Below are 27,973 nucleotides of genomic sequence, written 5' to 3' on the forward strand. Positions count from 1 at the left end.
TCATTTTGTTGGATTTACCACATTTCTAATAAGTTTTGTTCTTATAACATAAGCTCTCAAGGGAGAGTATGAAATATATGATTTGATATATTTTAATTATAACAGTTTAGTATGAAATTATTTTCCTTATTTAGTTTTCGTATTTTGTAAACCTTCTTTATTATAAATAAGAGTATTTCATGTGGTCTGATAAGACAATACAATATTACTGTAAAACACTATTACACTACGGAATTAAGGGTGTTACTTATTTGATCAGACTCAACTTGTTCCAACGGTACGACAAATATAATTAATATTGACCTTCTATATAGTAAGCAGCAGCCGATGTTCCCTTCATTAGCTGACCAAGGTTGATTTTTTCTTTTTCTTTTGTTTCTGAAATCAGGACATGACAGATTCTTGTTCCTATTCACTGCAAGCTACTTCGAGTTCGGACTCTATAAGCATTTGCCATCGGACTTTGCATTCCTGATAAATCTTCTTCATAACCAACAACCTGCATTATGACAAAAGTAAATGGCATTCACTAAGTATTCTTATAGTCATTAGTCAACAGCCAGTGCGAAAGTTAACTAATTCGTGTCCCAGGGAGAGATAGGTATCTAACAATAAATGTTAAACAAAACAGAAGTCACAATCAAGACAAAGTACTTGGATAAATCGAACAGTAAGAGTTACCTTGCCAATGTCCAAAAGATATAAAACCTGAGATTCTGTTTGTGTTTCCATTCACTGCAAGCTACTTCGAGTTCGGACTCTATCTATAAGCATTTGCCTTCCTGATAAATCTTCTTCATAACTAACAACCTGCATTATGACAAAAGTAAATGACATTCACCAAGTATACTCAGAAATAGTAATTAGTCAACAGCCAGTGCAAATCCAGCGGGAGATGGGTATCTAACAACAAATGTTTAAACAAAACAGAAGTCACAATCAAGACAAAGTACTTGCAAAAATTGAACAGTAAAGGGAGTAGCCAATGTCTGATATATATAACCTGAGATTCTGTCTGTGTTTCACTAAAACCATCATATATTCCTGCTCTTCTGTCTTGAGAAGCCTCCCCATTATCATCTTTTCTTCCACTTCTAAAAGAATATAAGCTCAGTACTGATTTTGAGAAAGGTGAAAAATGATATGCAATCTGGTATAGTTTATACTTATAACAGTGTTTTACTATAATATTGTGTGTCTTAGATGACCACATTTGATCCTTATTTATAATAGAGAAACAGAATCAATATTGATTACATGATCAATCAATTACTGATTAATAGGGAATATAATCACTGATTTCTATCAATAATAAATAAAAGATCACGTAATGTAATCTAACAACACTGTTATCTTTATGGATCATTAGCTTTGGATAGATAACATTTGAACTTGAACTGCATTGCACATTCTCATCATCCTACGATCCTTTTGCTGTGCAGCTTCATTTGTTTAGGAAGGGAATTGTGGTTTTGAAGTTCGAATGGCGAAGCGATTGTGGCGGATCTGAAGGAAATGCTGAGATACTGTTTGTTTCTCGGAACCTTCACCGGAACGTTCGTGTCCACTGATGAGGTTATAGGTGCTCTCGCCGGTCACCGCAGGCATGTTCTCTTTCTCTGTTGCTAAAATGTGCATAACACTCTGACAGAACTGATTAATTTGCTTTTCCTTAGAGTGACTCTGTAACAATATAGGAAAAAGAGGCAGGTTTTGAGTGATATTTGTGGGTTTGGGGGTTTGCTTTATTTCTTACTCTCTTGCTTGGTGAGTAGGCCTTTCACTTTAGCCTTTAACAACGATAATTTGGTTTTTTTAAAAACTATTAAAATACCAAATTCTACTTGGTTTCATTGTGATAAACCAATGTCACCATGTTGCAGTCGTAGATCATGCATCAATTCATTTGAAGTGTAAAAAGTTCATAAAATGATAGCATATGAAATATTTAATTGACCATCATCCACAAAATAAAATGATTATTCATGCAGAGTGGATGCAGAGACCTTCCAACACTAGCGGCCTAACAGAGTAACAGGAAAACAAGGTCTTCAGTCTTAACTTTGATTTGAGGGCTGTGAGTATCCCTTTCCCTCTCTTATGTATTTCATCCATGGGGTCTTGAATTCAAATTGTGGATTTTGTTTTGTCCACGATTCTGTGAATGAGTGAGTTCCCCTCCACTGATTGCTTATGGGATTTTCTGAGAGGTTTGTTAGGTATTTGGAGCAGAAATTTGTTTGATGTAGCAGTACTGGTGCTAGTCAAAATTTGCATTTTTTAAAAAAATGCAAAACATATTTATTAATCAAAATTGATGGTTTGTCCATAAGATAAGTCAAATTTGCATGTCGATGCACAATTTCCTTTACAGTATGTACTTAGGCTATATACATAGTGTATCTCTGCCTTTAACTGTACTGTCTTGATTCCTTATCTTTTGTTAAGTTTGGAGAAGGTGGATACCTTCTGTTTAAACATCATTATATAACCAAAAGGCACCAGCAATAGTAATATTATTAGTTGTCTTCCATGCCAAAATTGTGCTTCCCAGAGCTGTCAAAATGCAAAATTAATCAATGTCGACCCTCATTGCTATTTCATTATATTGTGTTTGACAGCTGGTCTTTAATCTTCACATGTAATTTGAGATCACTAATTTGAGAAAGGGTCACCATCTCAGAACTATAGCATTTGTTTCATTTGTTGTTCTTTTTTATAAATTCATCACTGTTCTACTTAACGTAATCATAAAGTATATACCAATTAGTCTGAGTTAATGTCTTTGATAGCATGATGTGACTGGAGTGGAATAGCAATACTTCCTTGCTCTAGTGATAGTGGCATTTATGATAATTGCAGGGCTATTCGTGATATTTTTAACTTGCTGTGCAGCGTGCATTATCTTGTTATTTTGTAAATCTTTTTCTCTTTCCAATTTTCCTTTTTTATGTACAATATAATTTGTCAGCCTATGCTATTTGTTTGTTGATGCTGAAATTCAAACACACTATATCATGAATCAATTATCTTAAAATAGTAATAAACTGGGTGAGAAAACAAAATGTTACTTCTACACCTTATGCATCCTCTTTCATTCATATTGTATCGAACAAAAGATATATTTTTTTGTTTCAAACAAAGTTCATTTTTTTATCTTTCAAAAATAAATTATATTTTTTGTCTCTCTTTATGAAAACGTATCAGTCTTTGTCCTTTACAAAAAAAATAAATGATTTTATTTTTTAGAGACAAAAAATAAATATTACTTCATTTAAAATGACTAAAAACATATTTAATAATAATAAATAAATAAAAACAAGATAGGGGTCTAGATGGTCTTTTTTCTTTCATTATAATCAGATCATCCTTACAGTGATATCTCTACCATCCATCAAATTTCCCTTGGACAATATGTAGAAATAGAATAGTCATACCACATTTTTTCTTGCTTCTTCCGACATCTTCATCTACATGTTAATCCCTTTATATCAAGTTTGCTTTTTATTGTCTTCATTTTTCTCGAAAAAGTTTACTTTTAAGTCTAAAGGTTTCTTGCATAAATAGACACGTTAAATATGTAATGTAAAGTCATTTATGTTTTCTCACCCAGTTTATTATCATTTTAGGATAATCGGTTCATGATATAGTGTGTTTGAATTTCAGCTTATATAGAACCTTTGTTATTCTATGTTATCAGACAGTTACACTTTTTTTGTGTACTTTTGTATGTTGATGCTGATTTGCTTGGCTGGATTTTAATGTTGCGAAAGCTGGACCATTTACAGAACACATTGTGACTAGGATCAATATGGCTGAGCCAGCATAAGTTCCCCCTTTGACTAGGTAGCACCCTACTCCAAGGCCTAGTTGCAGCATTTTCAGGCAAGACTTTAACATTTTTTTTTTCTGTTTTTTCAGCTAAGATAAGTGAGTTTTCACTATATAATTAAGGCATGAATGTATTCACTTTGAATTTAAGATAAGTGTGTTATATATCTAAAAGATTGTTACTATTGTTCTTCATTTTGAATATTGATTTTTTTTCCTTTATTGTTTCTGTCATTGGAATGCTAGGCAAGTTTTAAATTTAGAAAGCCAAAATTATGTTTGTTTATTTGAGGTTTTAACTGAATCTGGCTATATTTTTTATTTTTCTTATCAGCAAAGATAATATATATATATATAGACGAGTACCAGAGGTACAAAGATTACATAATTGTGATAGTCCATACAATTGGTTTCAGATATCAGACTTAACACAATCTCGATAGGAACCAAAAGCTGGCTACATACAAGTCTATATCTACTGAATCTGGCTATATAATATACTCTTGGTCCTTTAAGGATGAAATTTGGTGTATGTCATTTTATATTTTATTCCTCTTAGAAGAATGTGTTCAAATTTGGACTAGGTTCAGGTATAAACAGAGTTTAGTCTGGTTATTTGAAAATGAGTATTTGAAATACTATTAAAACCAGTTTTAAACTAATTTAAAACCACTTCAGAACCGGTTCGGTTCTGAAAAGAATTATAAACTGGTTCGAAACTAGTTCAGTTCAAAACTGGTTTTCTAAACCAGTTCAGTTTCAAACCAGTTTGAAAACCAGTTCGCAGATTTGGGTTAAAAACAAAACTAGTTAAACCAGTTTGAAAACCAGTTCGGTTCGGTTTTTTTCCAAACCGGTTTTTGCACAGCCCTCCTCCACATATGGATACCAGAACATGCGAGCCTTTCAAAATAGGAGAACCTAGATGGGCCATAGGCTCTAATACCATACTAGATTTCATCTTAAAACCAATTGACATTAAGTGAAGTGGTTCAACAGATATTTAAGTTTCACCCTAAAAATTGAGGTAGGCTATGTGGGACTTCCCAACATTATGGTAATCAAGAAACTAGAATATCTGTAATTATTTTTTTTATTTATTACCCATAGTATATAATGATATGCTCCATTGTATAATCAACACTGGGCAGAGTATGTTTGCTGCTGATAATCAAATTTGTTGGAAGCTGGGCAGAGGTGACCAATTTCTCTTTTGGGAAGATCCTTGGGGTGTTGAGGGAATCCCCCTCAAAGATCAATTTCCTGAGCTATTTAGAGTGTCTTCCCAAAGAGATATCAGGGTAGCAGAGATGGGATCTTGGTCTGAGAATGGTTGGGTTTGGAACTTGTCTTGGAGAAGGAATCTCTTTGACAATGAACTGCAGTTAGCGTCTAAGTTCATTGATCAAATCCATGCATCTAGCCTAAATATTAACCTGAAGGACACCTGGATTTGGAGAGCTGAAGCTAATGGAGAGTTCACAACTAAATCTACTTACCAAGTTCTTCAACCTGAGCTGGATGATCAAGGTCAGTATGAGGGGTTCCAGCAACTCTGGAAGATAAAAATTCCTCCTAAGGCTCTCTCTTTTGCTTGGAGGTTGTTATGGGACAGACTCCCTACCAAGGATAACCTGCTCAAGAGACAAATTCAGGTTGAAAATGACCTCTGCCCTTTCTGCCATAGTCAACCTGAAACTGCATCCCATCTTTTCTTCAAATGTGATAAGATTATGCCTATGTGGTGGGAATTCTTCTCTTGGGTCAAGGAAGACAAGGTTATCCACTGCAGCCCAATGGATAATTTCCTCCAACATTATTCTGCAGCAGCTTCAAAGGCTTCTAACAAGAGATGGAAAATGTGGTGGGTAGCAGCTACATTCTCAATTTGGAGACTCAGGAATGATATGATCTTCCATAATCACTCCTTTGAAATCTCTAAGTTGACAGATAGCATCTTATTTCTTTTATGGACTTGGCTGAGGGGATGGGAAAAAGACTTCAAGACCCCTTTCCACTGCTGGTCTTCAGGAATGTCTATAGCTTTTAGCTAGTGTGACCCCTAGTAGGGTACTGTTTGTGTAGGGCGGTTTTTCTTATGATTCACAGGACTCTACTTATGTATTTTGTAGTACCTCTGGTACTAATTTAATTAATATATTATAGTTTTGCTTTCCAAAAAAAAAACACTGGGATTTGATTATAAATCTGTTTTATATAAAGAGCAAATTGAAAAACGGATTTTGTATAGGAATAAAAAAGGTATTAAACCAAATCATAAATAATAAATTTTTCCAATTTTATTTTTGTAAAAGCTTAAACAAATACAGTGGTTTCTTTTTAAAAGTGATTCTTCAAAATAAAAATATTTCACTAAAATGACTGAAACAAATTGATTCCTACAATAGACAAATAAAGTCATTAAGTTTAAGTATTCAAATCAATAATAACTTAGTCACCACAATTTAAAAGCATTGAATAAATCTCTTCTATCTTTCATTTCTCTTCAATTATATATTATGCAAAAAACAGATAAAAATAAACAGAGAGAATATTTTTAAGATGAATTCGTTGATGATAACATATAGGTGATGCCGATTGCTAATTGTTACTAAGGCAATTTTTTCCTATTTAGAGTTTGCTTGTTTCAAATTTTTAAATTATTTTTGAGAATATGGATTTCACAATGCAACATTCTGCAACTATAAAGGCAAAAAGTTCTGCGGTCATCACATAATGAATTCATGAAATGCTGAACTATATAAACTGATCAAATAGGTCTTTTAAAGGCCTTTTGATATCAAAAATCTAATTTTGACAAACGAAGATTATGTGGAGAGATGACAACAGTATGATAAATTTTAAACAGCAAACTATAGAGAGCTAACCTGTTTAACCAGTGTTTAGATAATCCAAAGACAGTATGAGGATTGGAATTATCTTCACTAAGGACTGAGCGATCAGATGGGTAAATCTATTCTATCATCAAGGATCACTACTACTCAGAAAAATAAATTAAGAAAATTATAAAACAAAACACAACCCCAATAGAATTGATCACACTTAAGGATACACTTCTCTCACACCCAGTCTGTGCTGGGGACCTCTGATCATGCATCTTTATACCAAAGAAAAAGAGAAAGTTAAGCAGGAATGCTTCGGACATAGTGGAGTAAAACCAATTTAATAAAATATATATATATATATATATATATATATATATATATATCAACATGCCATTAACAAAAAATCTGCTTTTACCTTACTAGTCTGCTCTAACAAGTCCTCAATTGCAGCAGCAACATCTGGAACAGCATGAAAAGCCTCCCCGGCATCTATAAGCATATTGTCTTTGGAAAAATTCTTGTCATCAGCATGAATACCTGAATTTGAAGCTGAAGGCTTCTTATTGGATAGGCAAGGTTCCTCCACAAGCCTTGCCTTTTTGCTATAATTACTTGGTATCCTAAAACTGGTCTCATGATTATCAACTCCACAACTGACATTTTTATTTGTCGTGCCTCTCAAAGTTTGTGATTGACTAGACAACTGGGAGGGCAAGTCACTTATCATTTGAACAGCCTGGGTAGGAAATTGACTCACAGTGCAAATTCCTGCATCTCGGTCTTGAGCAGTGACTTCTTTTGGTAAAAACTGATCAATGGCCACAACTCCATTCTGGAAAAAAAAAAAGTTGCATATTGATAAGGACTTTTCTTAGTCAAACATACATAACATAGAAAATACATGTAGACATGCATGCATAATGAATATGCATAAATATACACTGAAGCTCACACTGCCCAGTACTCAGTCACCATCAAAATACATTACCTGTTTGACACATTCAAATATCCATTCAGATGTAACCGATTGAATCCCCCATTTACAAGCAGCCTCATACTTGGGCCCATTGGTGAATTTACACAACAAATGGGTAACCTTCTTAGTCAACTTCTCCCCATATTTAGCTCCAAGATGAAAGCACAAGTTTCTTAGGAGATTTCTGTCTTTCTCGTCATACTGTGAAAAGCAAAACCGGAAGCTTTCAAACCCAGGCAAGGGAACACGGCAGGGAAGTGGAGAATAAAGAATGTGACTGTCAACATCCAGCAAGGATCCAGCCTTGAACAAAAACACCATAATCACAGTATAAGTATGTAAACCAGCATATATTCTCAAAGAATCCAGCTTTCAACAGAAAAGGAATCATTATCACTATATTATTATTATTATTGTTATCGCTGTTAAAGTAAATTACACTTCATCCCTTTGTAGTTTTCCATTTTCTCAACTTTTAACCACTATACTTTTTCAACCCGTAAACCCTCCTAAAGTTTAGGTTAAAGTGAAAAACCATGGTTAAACTTGCAAGGTTAATAAGCATATCAATCAAGCAAAAATAAGGGACAAGGGAGTTTAGTGATACAATAGGGAGGTAAGTTGATAAAGAGATCTTTTGGATAAAATTCTTAACAAACACTTACACCAACAGGAGAAGCAAATAAAATGAATCAAGGAGGTAAAATGAATTCAACTTCTCACATAAGTTAAATCAACTTATAGACCTCAACTTTTTCAGAAGCTCCCCCATCTAACTTCTCCTTCAATACTTATAAACTTTCAATCCAAGGGTCTTTTATAAGTTAGGAATCAAATACTTAAATGAAAACTTCTCATAAGTATAAAGATAATCCAAAATTGGGCCAAAGTGTGAAACTACAAGGGGATAAAAGAGTAATTATTATAATTATGATGATGCTGATGATGATGTAAACATTACTATATTAATTTTTTGCCATTATCTGTTGTTGAGAAACTGAAAATGTTTATTATGAAACTGAGAAAATACAAAGACACTGAATCTCTGTTTACAAAACCTATATATACTACAGAGGCTCAGTTAGGAGTTTGTCATAACTACAAGACCAAGGCAGTTATACTTAACCAGAGTTTAGCTACTACAGTTAGCAATAGGTAATTACAAAACAGTGAAAGGAGTTATACACTCTCACCCCCCTCCGCAACTCAAGAAGGCTGAGAAACCAAAGGGAGCTCAGCCACATTGAGTTTGGCATGAACAAAAGAGAACCTAGCAGGTGGCAAGGGCTTAGTAAGTATATCTGCCCACTGATCCTGGCCAGGAATATGTTGAACAACTAATTGTTTGGCAACAACCTTCTCGCAAACAAAGAAAACATCAAGCTCCATGTGCTTAGTCCTTGCATGAAGGACAGGGTTATGAGCTAGATTAACAGCACTGAGGTTATCTCACAGCACCAGAGGAATGTTATGAGCTAGATTAACAGCACTGAGGTTATCCCACTCTACACACGTGCATCTCACGCACTCACACCACATCAGCACGTGAGTACCTTTCCACCTCAAGGTGTGCTCTCTCTTTACTTTTTTTGCCTCAGTGCGTGCTCTTTTCACAAGTGAACAGTACCCATTACCTGTGGGCCTCTGTTGGCTGCTGTCAAGCCATCATTTATCCAGCACGATCACACAGCCAGAACTGCCTTTCTTTTCTCTTGGGTTTACCACTTTTGTAACAAGCTTGGTTCATATGACATATATGCTCCAACTTTAGGGGAGTATTAGATTATATTTTATTCTCCTATTTATTATTAGATAGCAATTAGGGATTTAGTCATTATTACTCATTAATAGATTGATCCTATGTAATCAATACTGATTCTATTTGCTTATTATAAATAAAGACTAAGTGTGGTCATCCAAGCACACAACACATTACAGTAAACCCTTTCAACAGGAATGAATAGATCCAAGAACACGAGCTAGCATAGAGCTTGAAAGAGATGATTGCGACCATACGGGCAGAAATTGATCTTGTTTCTCCCACACTTGATACTGCAGATTAACATGATCGAGATTGCGATCCTCTTCAGTAAGGAATCGCAGTGGAATTTGAGGAGAAACGACTAAACGATGAAGATTGTGAGCTTTGATAGCATATGATCCAAGTATTAAGTGTTTGCAGCCATGTAAAAATGGAACCAACTTTTACCACTTTCCATCATTATTTTATTCTTGTTAATAGAACTTCTGAGATAATAACTTGGAACACTTGGGCCAAGACAGTTTTGGCTTTTCCCCATCAACTCATCTTATTTATTAAATATATAAATCAAGATTTATAGCCAAACAAGCACCTGACAATTGCAGAAGATAAAAACGTTGAAAAATAAAGCTGAAAAGGGAAATATACATTTGTGACTAATAAGGCTTACCTCCAAACAAGATCGTATCCAATGACTAGAAATATACAAACTCTTGGAATCACGTGTCAACGTGGGTGTTACACCGTGACACTCAATAGTATAGTACGTACTCTGTTTTGTTTGCCCACTTATTATCTCTCCTCCCCCTTGAGTTATCCATTGAACAACCTCACCTCTCTGAAAAAAGCAATCAAAACTAAAATTAAACATTAATGAATGGTTTTTATATTACATCTCTAATACTGATTAAGTTCCAGGTTTTGATAGAATAAGGTTGTGGCATATTGATGTCTAAAAACTTAAATATACTTTGTCCATGTATGCCGGTGATTTTTCTATTTTGAAATAATTTTGAGATGAAGTCTATATCAATCCCAAAGTTCACCAACTAAATAGTTTTTTATCAATCAGAACATTCAAGATTCCTCTTATCCTACTTCTGTCTTTCAAACTTCCTGGGCATTGATCCCTAACTCACAATTCTACAGCAAAATTATATTAAATCTATTAAGATCCTAATGACTTGCCTTTTCTTCAGGATATAAATTTGAGAAACAAAATAGTTTCCCTCTAAAAACATTTGCTGACTTCGTGTATTGAACACTGGAGTTATGTTGGGTCATCCTTTGTGAGCTCAATTTATTATCAGGAAGTTGATTTTGCAGCATCGTTCTGCCTATTGCTTCACTGAAAGAGTGACCATTTATACCCATATCTTTTTTCTCTTCTTTTCTTTTCTCCAAAGATTCTGGCTTTACAATTTCAAAGTCCACCTGATGCAATCTTTGATGAAAGCTGGAGATTTTAGCGTGATCCATAGACATACTGCCTGTTACTGCTCCTTTTGCTGAGTTTAAGAAATCAGAGAACAAATAAAGCATGAATTCCATAAAATCAAGTTTACAAATTATTCAAGAAAAATCTAATAGATTAACTAAAAAGTGTTCTCCAGCTCAACATGATTAAGAGAAAATAGACATACTACAAAAGTGAACATGAACATCATAATAGCAGACCTTTTGGATAAAGTAGATCATATGCAATGTGTCTCCTAAGAACAGGGACTTGTTTCTTTTCACGGTCACAATCTTCAAGCCATGCAGTTTTAACAACATAAATTACACCTAAAGCAGCAAGACTCCTCACATCCTTCTTTTCCCTTAAAAAAACAAACAACCATGTTAAATACTAAAGAAAAGAAAAAGGTTTGCCAAAACATTTAAGATTGATACTGGTAACAATCTAAAACATAAATTCAGGAAACTATCGAGATACACAAACATGAAATGCATCCATAAGGATTCTTCTTAACATCAGACTGGACTTACATTTCAGTAGGATTCCCAATTACTATGTGTGTCAATTTGTCATTAAAAGACATATACCGGGAGCCACCACCTTTACGCACCATATTAACTAGTTTCCGCATTTCACATGCTTCAAAACCAACTAGTAATATTCTGCACTCTGACAAGTACAGGTCATTATCATCAGATTCAGAATCATTAGCAACAGCACCATCAAAGTTCAATTCACTGCAGGTCTGCAATGGAAGAGGTTCAGAATCTGCCTCCTTAGCAAATAAAGGAACATTTGAAACTGAAGACATGTGTTCTGACTGTGTAGCTTCGAGATCTCTATCCATAAACTCAGCACAAGAAAAAACTTGCACATTTGAATCTGTAGCACCTGAGGATGCCGCAGAGTGCAATTTCCCGAAATCCTTTTCTTGGCTATGTTGCATTGTTAAGTCCCTAGTTACTTTATGCGAAGATACAGATCCATGCTGAACAGCGAACAACTCCTCATTCAGACATGCTACAAACAAATGAAAACTGATGGTCAAATACCGGTCTAAATAATGGAAAGGAGAAAGAAGATAATATATTTAATACGGGTCTAAATAATTGTATACTGTTACAAACACTAAATTTAAACTCCTACGAACAGAGTAAAAATTCATTTAGTCCTCCTAAGATATTACTGGCATCACATTGGTCCTCCATTTATAAGTACATCAAATTGGTCCTCCAATGCACAACATCAAATTTACCATTAAATATGAAATCAAATTGGCCCTTTAAAGACAAAACTGATGGCATTAATTATCTTCAGAGTACCATTGTGACATGACATATATCACTGAACTGAAGGACCAAAATGAAATATGGTTCAAGTGCATTACAACCTGTACAAGAGCACCCTAATAACTCTAGAGAGATATAATAAGACCATGTTGGAGATTTCACATTGACTAGTGATATGGCTAAAATTGTGTATAAAAGTGAAGGGTAATCCTTACAACTTGAGCTAGCTTTTTGGAGTTGAGTTAGGCCCAAATTCAAATTTTAAAAGGGTATCAGAGTCTATTGTAGTAGCTGTTGTTGGCCCAATGAGGCCACCAGGTATTAGACCACACTCAAATGTCTAGTTTTGCAAATTTCACACTTGAGATGTTCAATCCTCGGCATGAGAGGGGTGTTGGGTATCCCACAATGACTAGTGGCATGGTCAAAACAGTGTATATAAGAGAAGAGGGGTAACCCTCACATTTTGAGCAAAATTTTTGGGGTTGAGTTTGTCCAAACCCAAATTCTAAGAGACCACTAACACAATAGTAACATTATATTCTAACATGTGATGTCCTACTATTTAGTTTCAAACCTGAAAGTTGTTGCAACAGACATCATTAAAACATAGAAGTTACCTTTTCGAGCAATAGATTGATCAAACCATTTCCTTGTCACAATATGAATGTGGCCCCATCGTTTTGCCACCTTATATTTGTCACCTTCAGGAGCGTAAGAACAGTCAAGAACACAAATATCCACCATTTCTAAACCATAATAACATATATTGAGTTCAAATACTAAATTATTCAGGCAAAGAGGATCTCATACAGAAAAAGAAAAGAGCAACCTTTCAAACCTTTACACAATTGCAAGCAAAGTAGGGCATCTAAGCCCATAAGGTAGTGCAATAGGAGACACGGAAACAAGCAAAATACAGCATGCTAATTCATAGAAATATTTAACATACAGGAATTTGTCTTATCAAAAGGCTAACTAATACAGTTGAAACAAAATTCCACCTAGTGTAGAAAAAAGCAATACAAAGATTCACTGCAGATTGTTAGAAAATAAAAATAAATAAATGTCATACATTCTAACAGATTAAGAATAACAAGAAACAAATATCAGAATATTATTCTTGTCTAAATGAGTCTCAGTTCTTATCTTTTAAACCGAAATGTCTTTAGAAATTTGTCAATACAATGGGAGGCATGGTCAAATATGATCAATGCATTGGAACTAATGAAAGCACTAGGGCAATCTTGTAAACTGATTATCAATAAGCAATAATATGTGTCGCATTACACAGTATCAAAAAGTGCATGAAGTGTAATGAAGTACAATTTTATCGAGTTTTTTATTTTAGAGGGGGTATCCAGATTATTACTCGAAATTATGAATAATTTATGATTGGCTGATAGTCATTAGCACAAAAAAAGGAAAGTAATAGCACGGTGTTGAGACTCCGTAGCAAGAAGCTGATGATCCAACAATAAAAATGACCTTAACATAATTTTGGTTCGAGGGAAATGGAGGAGAGGAGAAGGAAGGGGAGGGATTTTTTTAAATAATGGTTGTTTGGTTCAATATTTAGGAAAGGTGGGGAGGGGAATGGAGGGGAGCAAAATCCCTCCACATCTAAGTTTTGTTCCCCTCCAATATTGGAGGGATTTGGAAGGAAGGGGAAGGGGATTTAAAACATTTCAAATTAAATGACATTTAAAATTATAAGGATACAAAGGTAAATTTATTTTTAAAACCCTCCCCTCCCCTTGTGAACCAAACAAGGAATTGACTACCTCCCCTCCTCTCAATCAAACATAATGTCTAATCAAAATCCCTTCTCTTCCCTTCCCCTCCCCTTCCCTCTCCTCCTTTGAACCAAATAGTCCATAAAGAAAAATTAGGAAACACATAAATGTTGTTGACATTGAAGATTTGGCAAAATGCTTGCTAAAAAACAATGAAAATGTGTTCTCTACTCAAATAATAAATGAATATTTGCATGTCCAATAGATACACGATCATTTATAAGAACTATCAGAAGGATATCTCAGAAATCAAATGTGTGCACTTCTTTGTCAATTCTGCGGAGTATTTTCCACCATTTTGTAAAATAAGCTTCTCCATCTCCTTACGATTATCTGAAAAAAATCTCAAGCACATTAGCATCCAAAAAAGAAGCATTCTACAATGACCAATACTAACAGATAGCTAAATTTCAACCTGCTGGGATTCCAGTAACACAAATCTTTAACCCAGAGAAAGGAAGGACCTTGTATGACTCTTGAGGAACAACACGATGCTCATCTGAGCATTGTTTTAACCATTCATAAGTGACTATTGGTTTCTTCAATATATTCAAAGCCCACTGCCAGACATAAAGCAATGTATATTAGATAGTATAGCATAAACAATCAAACATATTGACAATTAAAACCTCCACAAAGATTGAATATGACAGTGTAACCAGTTTGCTGAATTATCACACAATCAGAGCTAACAGGTTGAATAATTAGAGAAGGCAGATGAGTTTTTAGTATCTGCACATTTCCACAATCAAATGGCCATCTAGATGCAGTACGGAGATGTAGCCGAACTCAACTCAATGAGATAGACCATGAAACAGAATATGTGAGCTCTATTAAGAACCATATTAGCCACCAACAGTTTGGAAGCTAAACTATTCAAATCACAAAAAAATGAATGCCAAACAGAAATTTATTCCAATCCAAATAGATATATCAAACTTCCTTGAATACTGAGCCATGACTAAGGAAAAGAAAATCAGTTGAATCATTACAGCGAGAAGGATCAACAAACTATGCATCAGCTTGAATATATAAAAACTTTGAACCCTCCAATAATGGGCCTCAAATGTATTGCAGCCAATCAAATAAAATATACTGCTAAGAGGACACAAAAATCAGTCTTTTTAGGTTTTTAAACACAACCACAAATTTGAATGGTATTGTTATCAGTTTGTTGATTTGTTTCTGTGCTACATCTGAGATTAAATTGTTTTGCCTATCACCTCAATCTACAATAGCTGAGTAACCTAACAAATGTTCAGTACAACTTCCTCACTTCTGCAGTCCAAGTACATTGCTCCTGGTTTAAGCAGTAACCCATCCAATAAATAATAAGGGCCTTGATATGACATTGACTAACTTTGAATGTAATTACTAAGTAATCATACCAAATTGTTCTAAATTAGACACGACTATGATCCTGAATAGAATAAATAAATACTACTTTCTAAATTGTTAGCCATTAACAAAGTCAATTAACACCAAATATGTCCAAGTTCAGAAGCTTCCTCTTTTTGGACCAAATACTGTGTTACAAATGTCAAGCAATGAGATAACTCTTTCAATTAACTTTAGCATGCACAACTGCATACAAATTCCCTGGTTCTGAACTTCTGTGAGTGGTACTGTGATTCATTAAGGGAGGGGATAATAAGATGCAAGATAGAATATAACACATAAGCTAATCGGTAATATGAATAAAATGCAGCAATAAGACAGAAAAGAAAGAGCTTCCTGCTTGCAAAAATATTTACATAACATAATCTATGTGTCTGTGTGTGTGATAATTAAGAATATGCTTGAGTTACCGGACCTTGTACTTCGCAGCTAAAACATTTTTCACAACGACAAAGTTCAAATCCAATGATGCTTTAGTGTGTAGAACTCCTCCCATTTCAGCCACTAACTCTTCTATCTTAACCTGCAGGATCACATACATTAAACACTGACAATTGAGATTAAAAAAACGAAGGAGTATAGGAGAAGACAACAAACAACAAAAATTCGCATCTCACTAAGTGAGGTCGGCTACATAGATTGCATGATGCCATTGAGCTCAACTAAAGAACAAATTTTCAGGAATATTATTCGCCATGAGATCCCTCTTTACAATTTTCTCCAATGTCCTTGGTTTCCCTCTCCCCCTTTTCACAAGGATAAAACAATAAAATCTACTCTCCTCAGTAGAGCTTCTAGTAACCTTCTTTGCACATGTTCAAACCACTTTAACCGATTTTGTCATCTTTTGGTCATACCAATATCTTCTCATATATAAGCATTTCATATCATGTCCTTTATTGTGTGGTCACACATCCATCTTCATATTCTCATTTCTATTACTCCCACCTTTTTCTTTTGTTGTCCCTTTAAAACACAGCATTCACTATCATAGAATATAGCTGCACATATAGTAGTACAATAAAAGATTACTTTGAGTTTGGTAGGTACTTTACAATCGCATAATCCTTGACATCTTTCTCCATTTTAACCATCCAGCTCGTATCATATGTGCTTCATCTTTATTAATTTCCCCATCATTTTTGTAATTTTGATCCCATATATTTACACTTAGAACGCTAAGGTATGACATCTTCTCCCATATTTATTTCCAAGTCATTTTCTTCTTGTTTCTTGCTAAAATTGCAATGCATATACTTCGTCTAGCTCCTACTTAAGGAAAAACTCTTTGGTTCCAAAGTCTACCTCCAAAGCTCAAATTTAAAGTTAACCTCTTCCCTTGATTCCTCAATTGAAACTATATCATCTGCTACATGCACACAGTCAAGGATAATCTTATGTTTTTTTTTTTTTGCACAGCAAAAATCATATATTATTATATATAACTCAGTACTAGGTGTACTGGAAATAGGATACAAAAATATAAGGCAAGTTGCCTAACCCAACCGGCATAAAGATAGACACAAAGCAAAAACAATACAGACATAACCCCCCTAAGACAGCTGCTCCTTCAAGTTAGAAGACCACTGGTTGAAATGCATATCAAAGTCTTTGTCCATGCATTTTAGCCAAGACCAAGAGTGAAACAGAGCTTCGTCCATGACTTTTTCGGGACTGAAAATCTGGTTATTGAAAACCACTGAATTCCTATGTTTCCAAATAGTCATGGATAGAGCTATCCAAAGTACTTCCCATCTCTTGACTATATGTCTCTTGCTGTTCCAGTGAGAGAATTGAATAAAATGATTTATAGGGTCAGTGGGGAAAGGGCCCACTCTACTAACCCAATTTAAAACCTCCCACCAAAGGCTCCTAGTTGCTGAACAAGAAAACATAATATGGCCAACTGTTTCCTCCTCTACATCACATAAAGGGCATCTATCAGATGGTAAATCTACCTGCCTCCTTCTTAGATTAGCCTTAGTGGGCAATCTGTTTTTTAAGAGCCTCCAAGAGAATGCACTTGCTCTTGGAGGAATTTTCAGATTCCACAAACTCCTGTAAGCACTGTCTTCAGCAGCAGAAGTACCATCACCCATCAAGAGGCTGTGTGCTGATTTTGTAGAATAAGACCCAGTAGAATCAGCCCTCCATTCAAGACAATCCATACTAGAAAAGTGGATCTGAACATCAGCAATGTCCTCCATGAAGGCAGCCATCATATCAATCTCATGATCAAAAAAATTTCTCCTCCATAGAATTCTCCATTCCCACCTGTTATCCGCAAATTGGCCCATTAGGTTGATAGTAGAGTCTTGGTGAAGACTGATTTGGTACAAAGCCGGGTACTTGTCTTTGAGGGTGTAATCGTCCCCCCTCCACTTATCCAGCCAGAACTTAACCTTGTCCCCTTTACCCACCTTCCACCTTAAGTTACTGGTTAAGATATTATGATGTTGCTGCTGGAAGACTGATTTTAAGTCTCTCCACCAAGGAGAGATGTGAGCACTGTTTTTATCATATAGTAAAGCATGCCAACCTCCATATTTGGACAATAAGATTCTTGCCCAAAGCTGATGCTGATTATTCACCAGGTTCCAGCCCCATTTGCCAAGTAAGGCTATATTAAACTTGTTCAAGTCTTTAATTCCTAGCCCCCCTCTGCTCTTAGGAAGACAGACAATGTCCCATTTAACCCAAGGTATCTTGGTTGTATCATTGTCACCACCCCAAAGAAAGTTTCTCTGAATAGAAACAATCTTATGGACTACTTTTTTGGGTATTCTGAAAAAAGACAGCAAGTAGATAGGCAATGCAGTCAGGACAGAATTAATGAGGGTTATTCTGCCCCCCATTGATAGACACCTGTGCTTCCAAGATGCCAATTTGGACTCCAACTTGTTGATGATTGGTTGCCAAACACTCCAGCTTTTGGGATTTGACCCCACTGGAATTCCCAGGTAGGAAAAAGGAATGGCCATCTGACTGCAGTTTAGAAATTGAGCTGCGTGTCTACACCAAGCTTCTGTTTTACCCAAACACCCAAACTGACTCTTAGAGTAGTTGATCTTGAGACCTGAAGCCATCTCAAAGCATCTCAGAACAGACTTTAGGACTCTAACATTGGCCGAATTTGCAGCTCCAAAAAACAGAGTGTCATCTGCATACTGCAGGATATTGACATCCTCCTGCTTGCTTCCCACTTGATAACTGGTGAATAAATTCTTAGATATGGCTGTCCTCATTAGACCTGTAAGGCCTTCTGCTACCAGGTTGAAGAGAAAAGGGGCAAGGGGATCCCCCTGCCTTAGGCCTCTCTCGGGGACAAACTCTCTAGTGGGGCTGCCATTAATTAAGATGGATATTGATGCACTAGATAGACATCCATGAATCCATTTTCTCCACCTTTCACAGAAACCCAACCTCATCATCATATAATTAAGGAAACCCCAAGAGACCGAGTCATAAGCTTTTTCAAAATCAACCTTAAAGAACATACAGGGTTTATTTCTTGTTTTAGCTTCAGCTATGACTTCATTAGCAATCATGACTCCATGCAGAATATGTCTTCCTTTGATGAAGGCTGTTTGTCTTTCATCAATAAGATGAGGTAGAACGAGGGTCAATCTATTAGCCAAAAGCTTGGAAACAACTTTATAGACACAACCAATGAGAGAGATTGGTCTATAATCATTGAGAGATTGGGGATCATTTCGCTTGGGGATAAGAGCTATAAAGGAGGCATTGCTTCCTTTTGGGAAAGATCCATTGATGTAGAACTCATCCAAGAACCGCATGAAGTCAGGCTTCAAGGTCTTCCAAAACTGCTTGATAAAGTTGAAATTAAGGCCATCCGGGCCGGGGCTTTTATCTCCTCCACACTCCCACACAGCTGCTGTAATTTCTGCTTCTGTGAATCGGGCCACAAGGGTTTCATTCTCTCCTTGATCAAGAGAAGGTAGCTGGACACCATCTAAGGTTGGCCTGTTAAGATTCTGCTCAGAAAATCTTTCTTTAAAATGGTTAAAAGCTTCATTTTTAACACTACTAGGCTCTTGGATCCACATCCCATCTATTGTCAAACCTTGGATAGCGTTGTGTCTCCTTCTGTAGTTGATTATTTTATGAAAATAAGCAGAATTTCTATCCCCTTCTTTTATCCAATTCACTCTAGCCTTTTGCCTCAACATGGATTCATAGGCATTTGCTGCATTCCACAGCTGCTCCTGAAGAGATTTCTTTATTTCCGCTTCAGCTGGAGTCAGAATTCTATCATTAATACCAGCCTCCAAATCATTCAGCTCTTTCTTGAGATCCTGAATCTTCTTTTCAGAGATAATACCATTGGAGTAACTCCACTGACGAATGCAATCTTTAATGAATTTCACCTTTTGCTTGAGAGCATACCCTCCCCATCCATTAGGATGATAATTATTCCACTTGGAAACCACCATATCCTGGAAACCCTTATCTTGCAACCACCAGTCCATGATCTTGAAAGGCTTAGGCCCCCAATCAATGATTTTGGATCTCAAAAGGATAGGGCAATGATCTGAAAAGTCCCTATCCAGCACAAATTGAGTGGTATCAGGCCATTGATCCAGCCAATTATCAGATAAGAAGAACCTGTCCAGCTTACTCATTACACTCCCATTAGGTCTGTACCAGGTGAAGTTTCTGCCAATAGATCTGACCTCCTCCATGGCCATGTCTGAAATCCAGGAATTGAACTCAGCCATGCCAGGAGAGTTGCCCTCTGTCTGAGAAGAACTCACTCTCTCATGATGGTATCTTATCGAGTTGAAGTCACCTAAGATGCACCATAAATCATCAGGATAGGAGGATTTTAGCTGAAGAAGTTCTTCCCATTGGTTTCTCTTCCTTTGTAAATCACAGGGGGCGTAGACATTGGTAATAATAACCTTCTTATCTTCCTTAACCCACCTTCCTTCCAGCAAAATAAAACCATTTCCAACCACCCTTCTATCCACCACATAGGATTCGTTATTCCAAATACATAAGAGACCTCCAGCTGCATTGTTAGAGGGGAGATATTCCCAAGATACATGGCTGTCCCCCCACAGGTATTGGCAAAGTTTTTTATCAATAGAGTCCATTTTAGTTTCTTGAATACAGAGGATATCAACTTTGTTGGCCAGAGTTAACTTCCGAATGGTTGACCTCTTGACTCCACTTCCCAAACCTCTCGAATTAATAGATAAAATATTCATGGGTCATGCTGCTGCTTTCCCATCTCTGCTGTTACTGCATCTGCCTTACTGCTGTTACCCTCTGCCTTCTTCTTCTTGTTCATGTTTGTAGTGACCTCCGCAAATGATAATCCCAAGTCTCTAGCTATCTCCCAGTGAGCATCTTCCTCCACTCCATAAAATTCAGTGTTGAAACTACTTGGTGAAATAGGGCTATGAGAAGAGCGCTCCTGATTGGGGGTCAAAAGGACTGAATCTAAAGCCCGAGACATGCCCCCTACGTTGTTATGATTAATATTACTAGCTGTACCCATCTTCTCTGGTTCAACTACATTTCCAGTGTTGTTAAAAACTGGATTCAGCTTTAACTGGGCCTTGGAATTCGCTGATACACCCTCCTTTTTTCTCCTATACACTTTGAAAACAGAACTAGTTTTACCGCCATTTATACTTGGGCCACTATATTCCAAGCCCAAAACCTTCTGTACCCCGTCCCCCTCCAAGCCTTGGGAGCTATTAGCCCTTTCAAACAGACCTGGTAGATTTAAATCATGTTTACCCACTGGGTATTCCTCGGAATTCATGACCGAGGGATATCCCTCCAAAACCCGATGTATACTTCCTAGCCCTGATGCATCTTTGACCTTTTCAGCCTCTACACTTTCCGCAAATGGTGTCTGATTTGGGTTAGGGCAGGAAGGCTTAGGGTCAGTCATACCCTTAACATGTAACTTCCTAGAAAAATGGTCGTTGCAAAGTTGCTGGTCCTCTCTCCTAGGTGACAGTTCCACAGGAGCATGTACTGTCACGTGCCTTCTGCCCGACGCCACGTCATCACCGCTGTTGGAATTACCGAGTTTCCGCCACCGTCGGGAACCGTGGTCCCGGCGTCTCCGACCCGTTTCCACCGTACCAGGCGAGAGCCACTGGGTGGAGCAATCTCCGGAGTAATCATCAGAACGTCGGTCAGGGGAAGCTCCACGAGGGACGAGGATGTTTGGTTCTGCTTCAGAGACCTCATAGTCCGTCGAGAAAGGAGACGGCGGAAAGCCCTCCTTAGGTTCAAAACGCGCCGTTCTTCTCCATCCGGAATCCATGTCCTCACGAATCTCCAGGCGGTGCCGAATTCCGTCCACTACAGCGTTCACCGATTGAGCTATGAAAGGCTTCTTCTTCGTGCGAACCAAAACCCGTGCAACGTCCATCCTCACCTTGTCCTCCGTTGCTGCGTCTAGCTCCACTAGTTCCCCACATGTCTCCACCATGGATGCGAAATGGTCTGTTTCCCAAGCTTGCAGGGGAACGCCCCAAATGAGAAGCCAGGTTAGACGGTACGATGTCGCCAACTCCGGCGTCCATTTCTGAATAGAAGAGAAAGGAGTCCCTCCGTTATCGGTCTCTTGTTGGTTGATTTTGGCTGCCGTGTCATCGTCCATATCATGAAGAATGACCATATCATCTCCCCAATATGCTGATTTCACATTCATACCACCCAACCCCTGCACCTCCTCCTCCACCCTTTCGAACATTCCCTTATTTTTTAGACGTCCCACCCAAACGTTGTCAAGCCATTCTTTTTGCTCCTTCTTCGTTTGGATAAAAATGGACTCTACAGCGGTCCCTATCGTGAGCCCCGGTAGCTCCTTTCCTTCCTGCGTGCCCTGATGTCTCACCACTTCCGCATATGATTTTACCTTTGGCGGAAGAGTGCTATGGTGTTTCTTCTGCTCCGATATAGCGTGCTCCAAGAGCTTAACTCCTGCTCTACCTTGATTCCCTGCTTGAGTATCATCTGCCCTGTGGCCTCCTCTCTGGAATCTTGGTTTGTTGACGAACAACTTCATCCCCTTTATGTATAAATTGTTATCAAGTCTTCTCTCCAATCGTTCATCGTCTTCTACCGCCTTGAACCGTACGAAGCCGTACCTATGGCCTTGTTTGTTCCTCTTCATAGGTATAAACACCTCCCACACTTTACCCCACTCCTGGAAAATCTTCCAAAGGTCCTTTTCGTGAACATGGTCAGGAAAATGAGAAAAATAGAAAGATGTGATGTCTGGTCTGTCCCTCCATGATGATGTTGATCGCCTTCCTCGAGATGTGTTCTGGTAAATAGCAGGATGACCAACTGTATCCTTTCCTTGTGCCGAATGGGGCTTCGATCGAGCCTTTCTCCTACCCTTGACTTGAGTCCATGTGCCCTGAAGTTGGTTGGTTTGAATCTCACGTTGCTGTTCTACGTCTATGCAGGTAGTGTTTACTTCGAACACGTCTCTCCTCCTTCCATAATCGCGCCATCTGTGTGAGGGTGAACTATTGACTCTCACTCTATGGTTGACTCTGGCCCTACCACGGCTTCTCTCTCTCGATATCTCTTTTCTGCTATCTCTCCGTATCGCTCTCCCACTCTCTCTTCCTCTCTCTCTCTCCCTCACGCTCACTAGGACAGGCTCTCTCTCGCAAACTCTCTCTCTACGAGGTCTCTCTCTCTCAGCCACTCTCTCTCTAAGTTGTTTCTCTCTCTCTCAGCCACTCTCTCTCTAAGTTGTTTCTCTCTCTAAGGATAATCTTATGTATGTCCCTATTAAGCACATTGAATTCTTACCACAGAAAGGGCTCAGGCAAGGAGACCCATTATCACCTCTCCTATTCAACATTGTAGCCGAGGGATTGAGCGGTTTAATGTCAAAAGCTATTGACAGAGGGCTCTACAGGGGATTTTTAGTGGGTTCAAATAAGGTTGAAGTTAGCCTGCTCCAGTATGCAGATGATACTATATTCTTGGGAGAGGCAACTATGGAGAATGTAAGAGCTATCAAAGCAATGCTTCGTGCTTTTGAGCTAGTATCGGGGCTAAAGATAAATTTTGCCAAAAGTAGTTACGGGGCCTTTGGTGTGTCGGACCGGTGGACTCATGATGCTTCCAATTACCTCAATTGTAGCTTGATGTCTTTCCCGTTCTCATATCTAGGCATTCCTATTGGAGCCAATCCCAGAAGATGTCAGACTTGGGAACCTATAATCACTAAATGCGAGAGAAAATTAGCGAGATGGAAGCAAAGACATTTGTCTTTTGGAGGGAGAGTGACTCTCATAAATTCAGTGCTAACATCCATTCCCATCTATTTTTTCTCTTTTTCAGGGTTCCCAGACAGGTGGCTCACAAGCTCCTTAAATTACAGAGGAATTTCCTATGGGGAGGTGTGGCTGATCAAAAAAAGATTGCTTGGGTCCGATGGGATAAGGTTTGCTGGCCAAAGGAAGAAGGTGGATTGGGAGTAAAAGATATCACCTCGTTCAATATATCTTTGTTGGGAAAGTGGAAATGGGATATGGTACAGAATCAGGGGGAGACATGGACAAAAATACTTGAATCAAAGTATGGAGGATGGAGGAATCTAGATGCAGCACCAAGGGCTAATTCGGAATCCTTATGGTGGAGGGACCTCAAGACAATAAATCAGCTCACCCAACAGGGGCAGCAGCTGGGCAGATCGACTGTGTGGAAGGTTGGGCGCGGAGACAAGATTAAATTTTGGGAGGACAGGTGGTTAACTGGAGAGGCCAAGCTATCAGAAAAGTACCCAAGATTGTACACCATATCGACTCAGCAACATCAACTCATCCAGCAATTAGGAGTCTTTAATGAAGAAGGTTGGGAATGGCAATTTCAATGGAGGAGTCCATTATTTGATAACGAGATTGAACTAGCAATTGCTTTCTTGCAAGATATCGAAGGGACAACAATCAGATCAGATTTGCAAGACCACTGGATTTGGGTGGCAGAACCAAGCGGCTGCTATTCAGCTAGGATATAGAGTCATTTCAGAAGGCATACCAACAGAGGGTCAGGATGGAGGATTCAAGGAATTATGGAAGCTCAAGGTACCACCAAAAGTGGCCATGTTTGTTTGGAGGCTAATCAAAGATAGATTACCAACCAGGGACAATTTGAAAAAGAAGCGGGTAGAGTTACAAGATTACTTATGCCCTTTCTGCAGATTGGAGGATGAGAGCGCAAGTCATTTATTCTTTTATTGCAGGAAAATTATCCCTCTATGGTGGGAATCAATGGCTTGGGTGAATCTTGTGGGGGTTTTCCCACATCAACCAAGTCTGCCTTTTCTTCAGCATTTCTATGGAGTCTTCGAAGGATTACATGCGAAAAGATGGCAGCAATGGTGGTTAGCGCTGACGTACACTATGTGGAAGCACCGAAACAGTATCATTTTCTCCAATGGCTCATTCAATGCCCAGAAAATAATGGATGACGCAGTATTTTTATTATGGTCATGGCTAAGATGCTTTGAAAAAAATTTCACACCTCACTTCAACCAGTGGTCCTCAAATCTCAAAGATGGCTTTTGTTGGACAAGAACATAGGAATATAGGCTTCTTTTCTGTAATCTCATCTATCAGTGGTAGTTTTCAGCTTGCATAATCACAATGCTTGTTGCTAACTACCAATGAATTGTATTCTATCATCTGTTTGATTAGTACCTCTGGTACTATTTTATGAATATAATATATATTTTGGCTGAGCAAAAAAAAAGCACATTGAAGACTAGAGTAGACAAGTAAAGCCTCAAGGCTAAGCCCTAATGTAATTCTATCCTTATAGGAAAGTCCTTAGTCTTGCTTCCTGAAGTTTTCACACTAATAGTTACCCCATCATACATGTCTTGTATAGCCCGAATATAGGTTATGCAAACACCTTTTCCTAAGTCTTCCACAACACTTCTCTTACATTTAATCATATTTTTTTCCAAGTCAATAAATACCATATGTAAGTCTCTTTCTTTGCTTTGATGCCTTTCCATCAAGCCTCATAAAAGATAAATAACTTATGCTGTAGGCCTTCTTGACTTAAAGCCAAATTGATTCTCTATGCAATCTCTTCTCTTAATTTATGCTCAATAACATTTTTCCCATAATTTTGTAGTATGACTTTTTATTCCTCTGTAATTTATACAATTTTGAATATCTCTCTTGTTCTTAAATATAGAAACCAAAGTGTTCTTTCTACACTCATTTGACATTTTCTTAAATCTCATTAAATAGCTTAGTGAGCCAAATGATACCTCATAAACTCGTAAACTCCTCCGATTCTATGAGTGAACCTGCAACCTGCTTTTTATAGATTATTATTTTATATTAAGTAAACTCTTAGGAGTTTATGAGTCGAGTTTACGGAAGCTCCACGAGTCTACATAGACTCTCGAGTTTGACTACCTTGAATATGATCACAACCTGCTGCTGATATCCAATTGAGTAGACCTCTCACTTTTTTGTTAAGATTGTAAGTGTTATTCACTTTAGTCCCTCACTTTACGAAACTTTCCCTCTGGTCCCTGACTCCATAAAATGCTGTAAAATTTCATTCATTTCAATCCCTAATGCCAGCGAAAAAGGACAAAAGAGAAACAAATTTTGAAACATTTAACAAATTCAAGGACTTAATTAAGAGTTTTATAAAGTCAGAGTAAGTAAATAGTGCTTACAGTCATGGGGACCAAAATAGAAATTTTACAAATTCAGGGACTGAATTGAGAGTTTTGTAAAGTCAGGGTAAGTAAATAGTGCTTACAGTCATGTGAACAAAAATGGAAATTTACTCGTAATGAAAATACAGGAACATGCAAACATGGACAACAATGAAAATACCTTCTCATCCGTGTCAAAGCCAGATGCAAGTACTTTGACTCCGTCCATGGCAAGGCAACAAGTAAAGCCTTGTTTAGGAAGAGGCCTTCCTCCTTTGGCACATGAAAGAACACATATAGGACCTGTTCAACAATAACAAAGAAACAAAACTCAAACAACACCAATTTCAATTTCATGCAAATGGTCACTTTGGTCCCTAAAAGTGGTAGACACAGTCGTATTGTCCCTGAAACTATAGAAATGTTAAATAAGTCCTTGAGATGTCAAAAGAGTCCCTAATTTTAACTACTTACTGTCCTTTTTTTAGTGCCTAAATATATGCTAATATTATCACTTTAGTCACATGTTTTTTTTTTAATTATGGACAAATTTAGGGACCAAAGTGATCATTTACTCAAACCAACGCAAAGGCACACTTATAGAGTGTGTGTATACCATCTAGATATTATTAGGTGATCCTAAACTATCACCTATTCATAGTCCCAACCAATTTTTACATAACACATTTAAATTTTACAATTTATGAGAAATATTTTTTTTGTGGAAATGAGAAAGAATTAATAACACTGAATTACATGTCATGTGAAGATGAACAGAGAACATTGTGGAATTTCTCGCATACTATCACTGAAACCTAGAACTGGAATTGTCTAACACAGACATTAGAATAGAGACTGTTTCAATCAACAACAGAAAGCAATTTCAAACGCGCATTGTTATCGCGAATTGGAAAACGGAAAATTACCGAGCAATTTACAGCCCTTGGATTTGAGGTCATCGAACTTTTCCTGCAAAACGGAGAAAGGAAGGAATCAGAAGAAAAACAAGCGAGAAAAAGAGGGAAAACGATTAAACGAGAGTGGAAGTGGGTGAGGAGTTATCAATTACGTGTTTGCTGGAAGAAATAATGTGGTAATCGTTGGGGCCGTTTCGGGAAGGGTCGCAGCAGAGGTGGATTTGGGCGCCGTTATCTTTGACCGCGTCGTGTAGCTTGTCGAAGACTTCCGGCGGCACGAGGTTTCGCGACATGAACACGTTCGCGCCTTGGAATGGCTTCGTCTTCAACATCTTCAGTCGTCGTATTCTTTGATTTCGACTTCAATTTCTCTCTATCTAATTAAGACTCGGAACTTGTTGTTGCTGCTGCCATTGAAAAAATTGAAATTGAGTGGGAGAGGAAGAAGAAGAAGTTTGGGTGAGAGTGAGGGATTTGATTTTTGTTTGGTGGAAAAACCTTTTCCTTTTACTGTTACCAATGAAATCAAGATGGTACATAGCAGGACACAACACAACACAACACAACACAACACAACACAACACAAAACAAGCACCTAACAACCATAGTAGTGGGAATCCCAAATGCCAAGGCAATACCACAATAAGTCTTCCCTTCCAATAAAATAACACAAACCCACATAAAAAAAAAAAAAAAAAGTTTGATTCAATTCTGCAATTAAAATTAAACTAACCACAATTGAAGGATGAAAGAGACAGACCCAGAAACGAAAAGATGCAAACTTTTGAAGACCCCAGGAATGTGATCTTACCTTAAGAAACTGGAGCATTCCAGTTGTGGTAAGTGACGTGAAAAGGAGAGAGGAGGGGAAATTTTTGAAATTTTGTTGGGGTAGAGAGGAAAATAGAGAGATATTTTGAGGAGAATGGAATATGGGAGGGAAAAGAGAAGAAAGAAAGCCCTGAAATGATGGAGAAAAATCCAGAGAGAAGAAAGATGTTGGATG

General features: G+C 37.5%; 1 protein-coding gene across 7 annotated transcripts; it reads right to left on the reverse strand.

Moving 5' to 3' along the window:
• Nucleotides 1-142: 142 nt before the first annotated feature.
• LOC100804966 (DNA topoisomerase 2-binding protein 1-A) lies at nt 143-27,973 on the reverse strand. 7 transcript variants are annotated; one of them, XM_014768877.3, is made up of 19 exons: nt 27,779-27,973; nt 27,120-27,371; nt 26,977-27,019; nt 26,232-26,353; nt 15,773-15,880; nt 14,375-14,519; nt 14,201-14,292; nt 12,784-12,877; nt 11,405-11,894; nt 11,093-11,235; nt 10,604-10,923; nt 10,086-10,253; nt 7,666-7,956; nt 7,093-7,509; nt 6,905-6,949; nt 6,720-6,805; nt 1,004-1,091; nt 682-810; nt 143-499 (listed from the first exon to the last, which is right to left on the reverse strand). In XM_014768877.3, the coding sequence occupies exons 2-18, from the start codon at nt 27,297-27,299 to the stop codon at nt 733-735; spliced, it is 2,910 nt and encodes a 969-aa protein (XP_014624363.1). In that variant the 5' UTR covers nt 27,300-27,371; nt 27,779-27,973; the 3' UTR covers nt 143-499; nt 682-732. The 7 variants fall into 7 exon arrangements, with proteins under 7 accessions (XP_014624363.1, XP_014624362.1, XP_006598813.1 ...); XM_014768876.3 differs by having other exon boundaries at nt 1,004-1,094; nt 27,120-27,374; nt 27,779-27,972; XM_006598750.4 differs by lacking the exon at nt 1,004-1,091.

This window comes from Glycine max, chromosome 16 (genome assembly GCF_000004515.6).
Source record: "Glycine max cultivar Williams 82 chromosome 16, Glycine_max_v4.0, whole genome shotgun sequence".
NCBI lineage: Eukaryota > Viridiplantae > Streptophyta > Magnoliopsida > Fabales > Fabaceae > Glycine > Glycine max.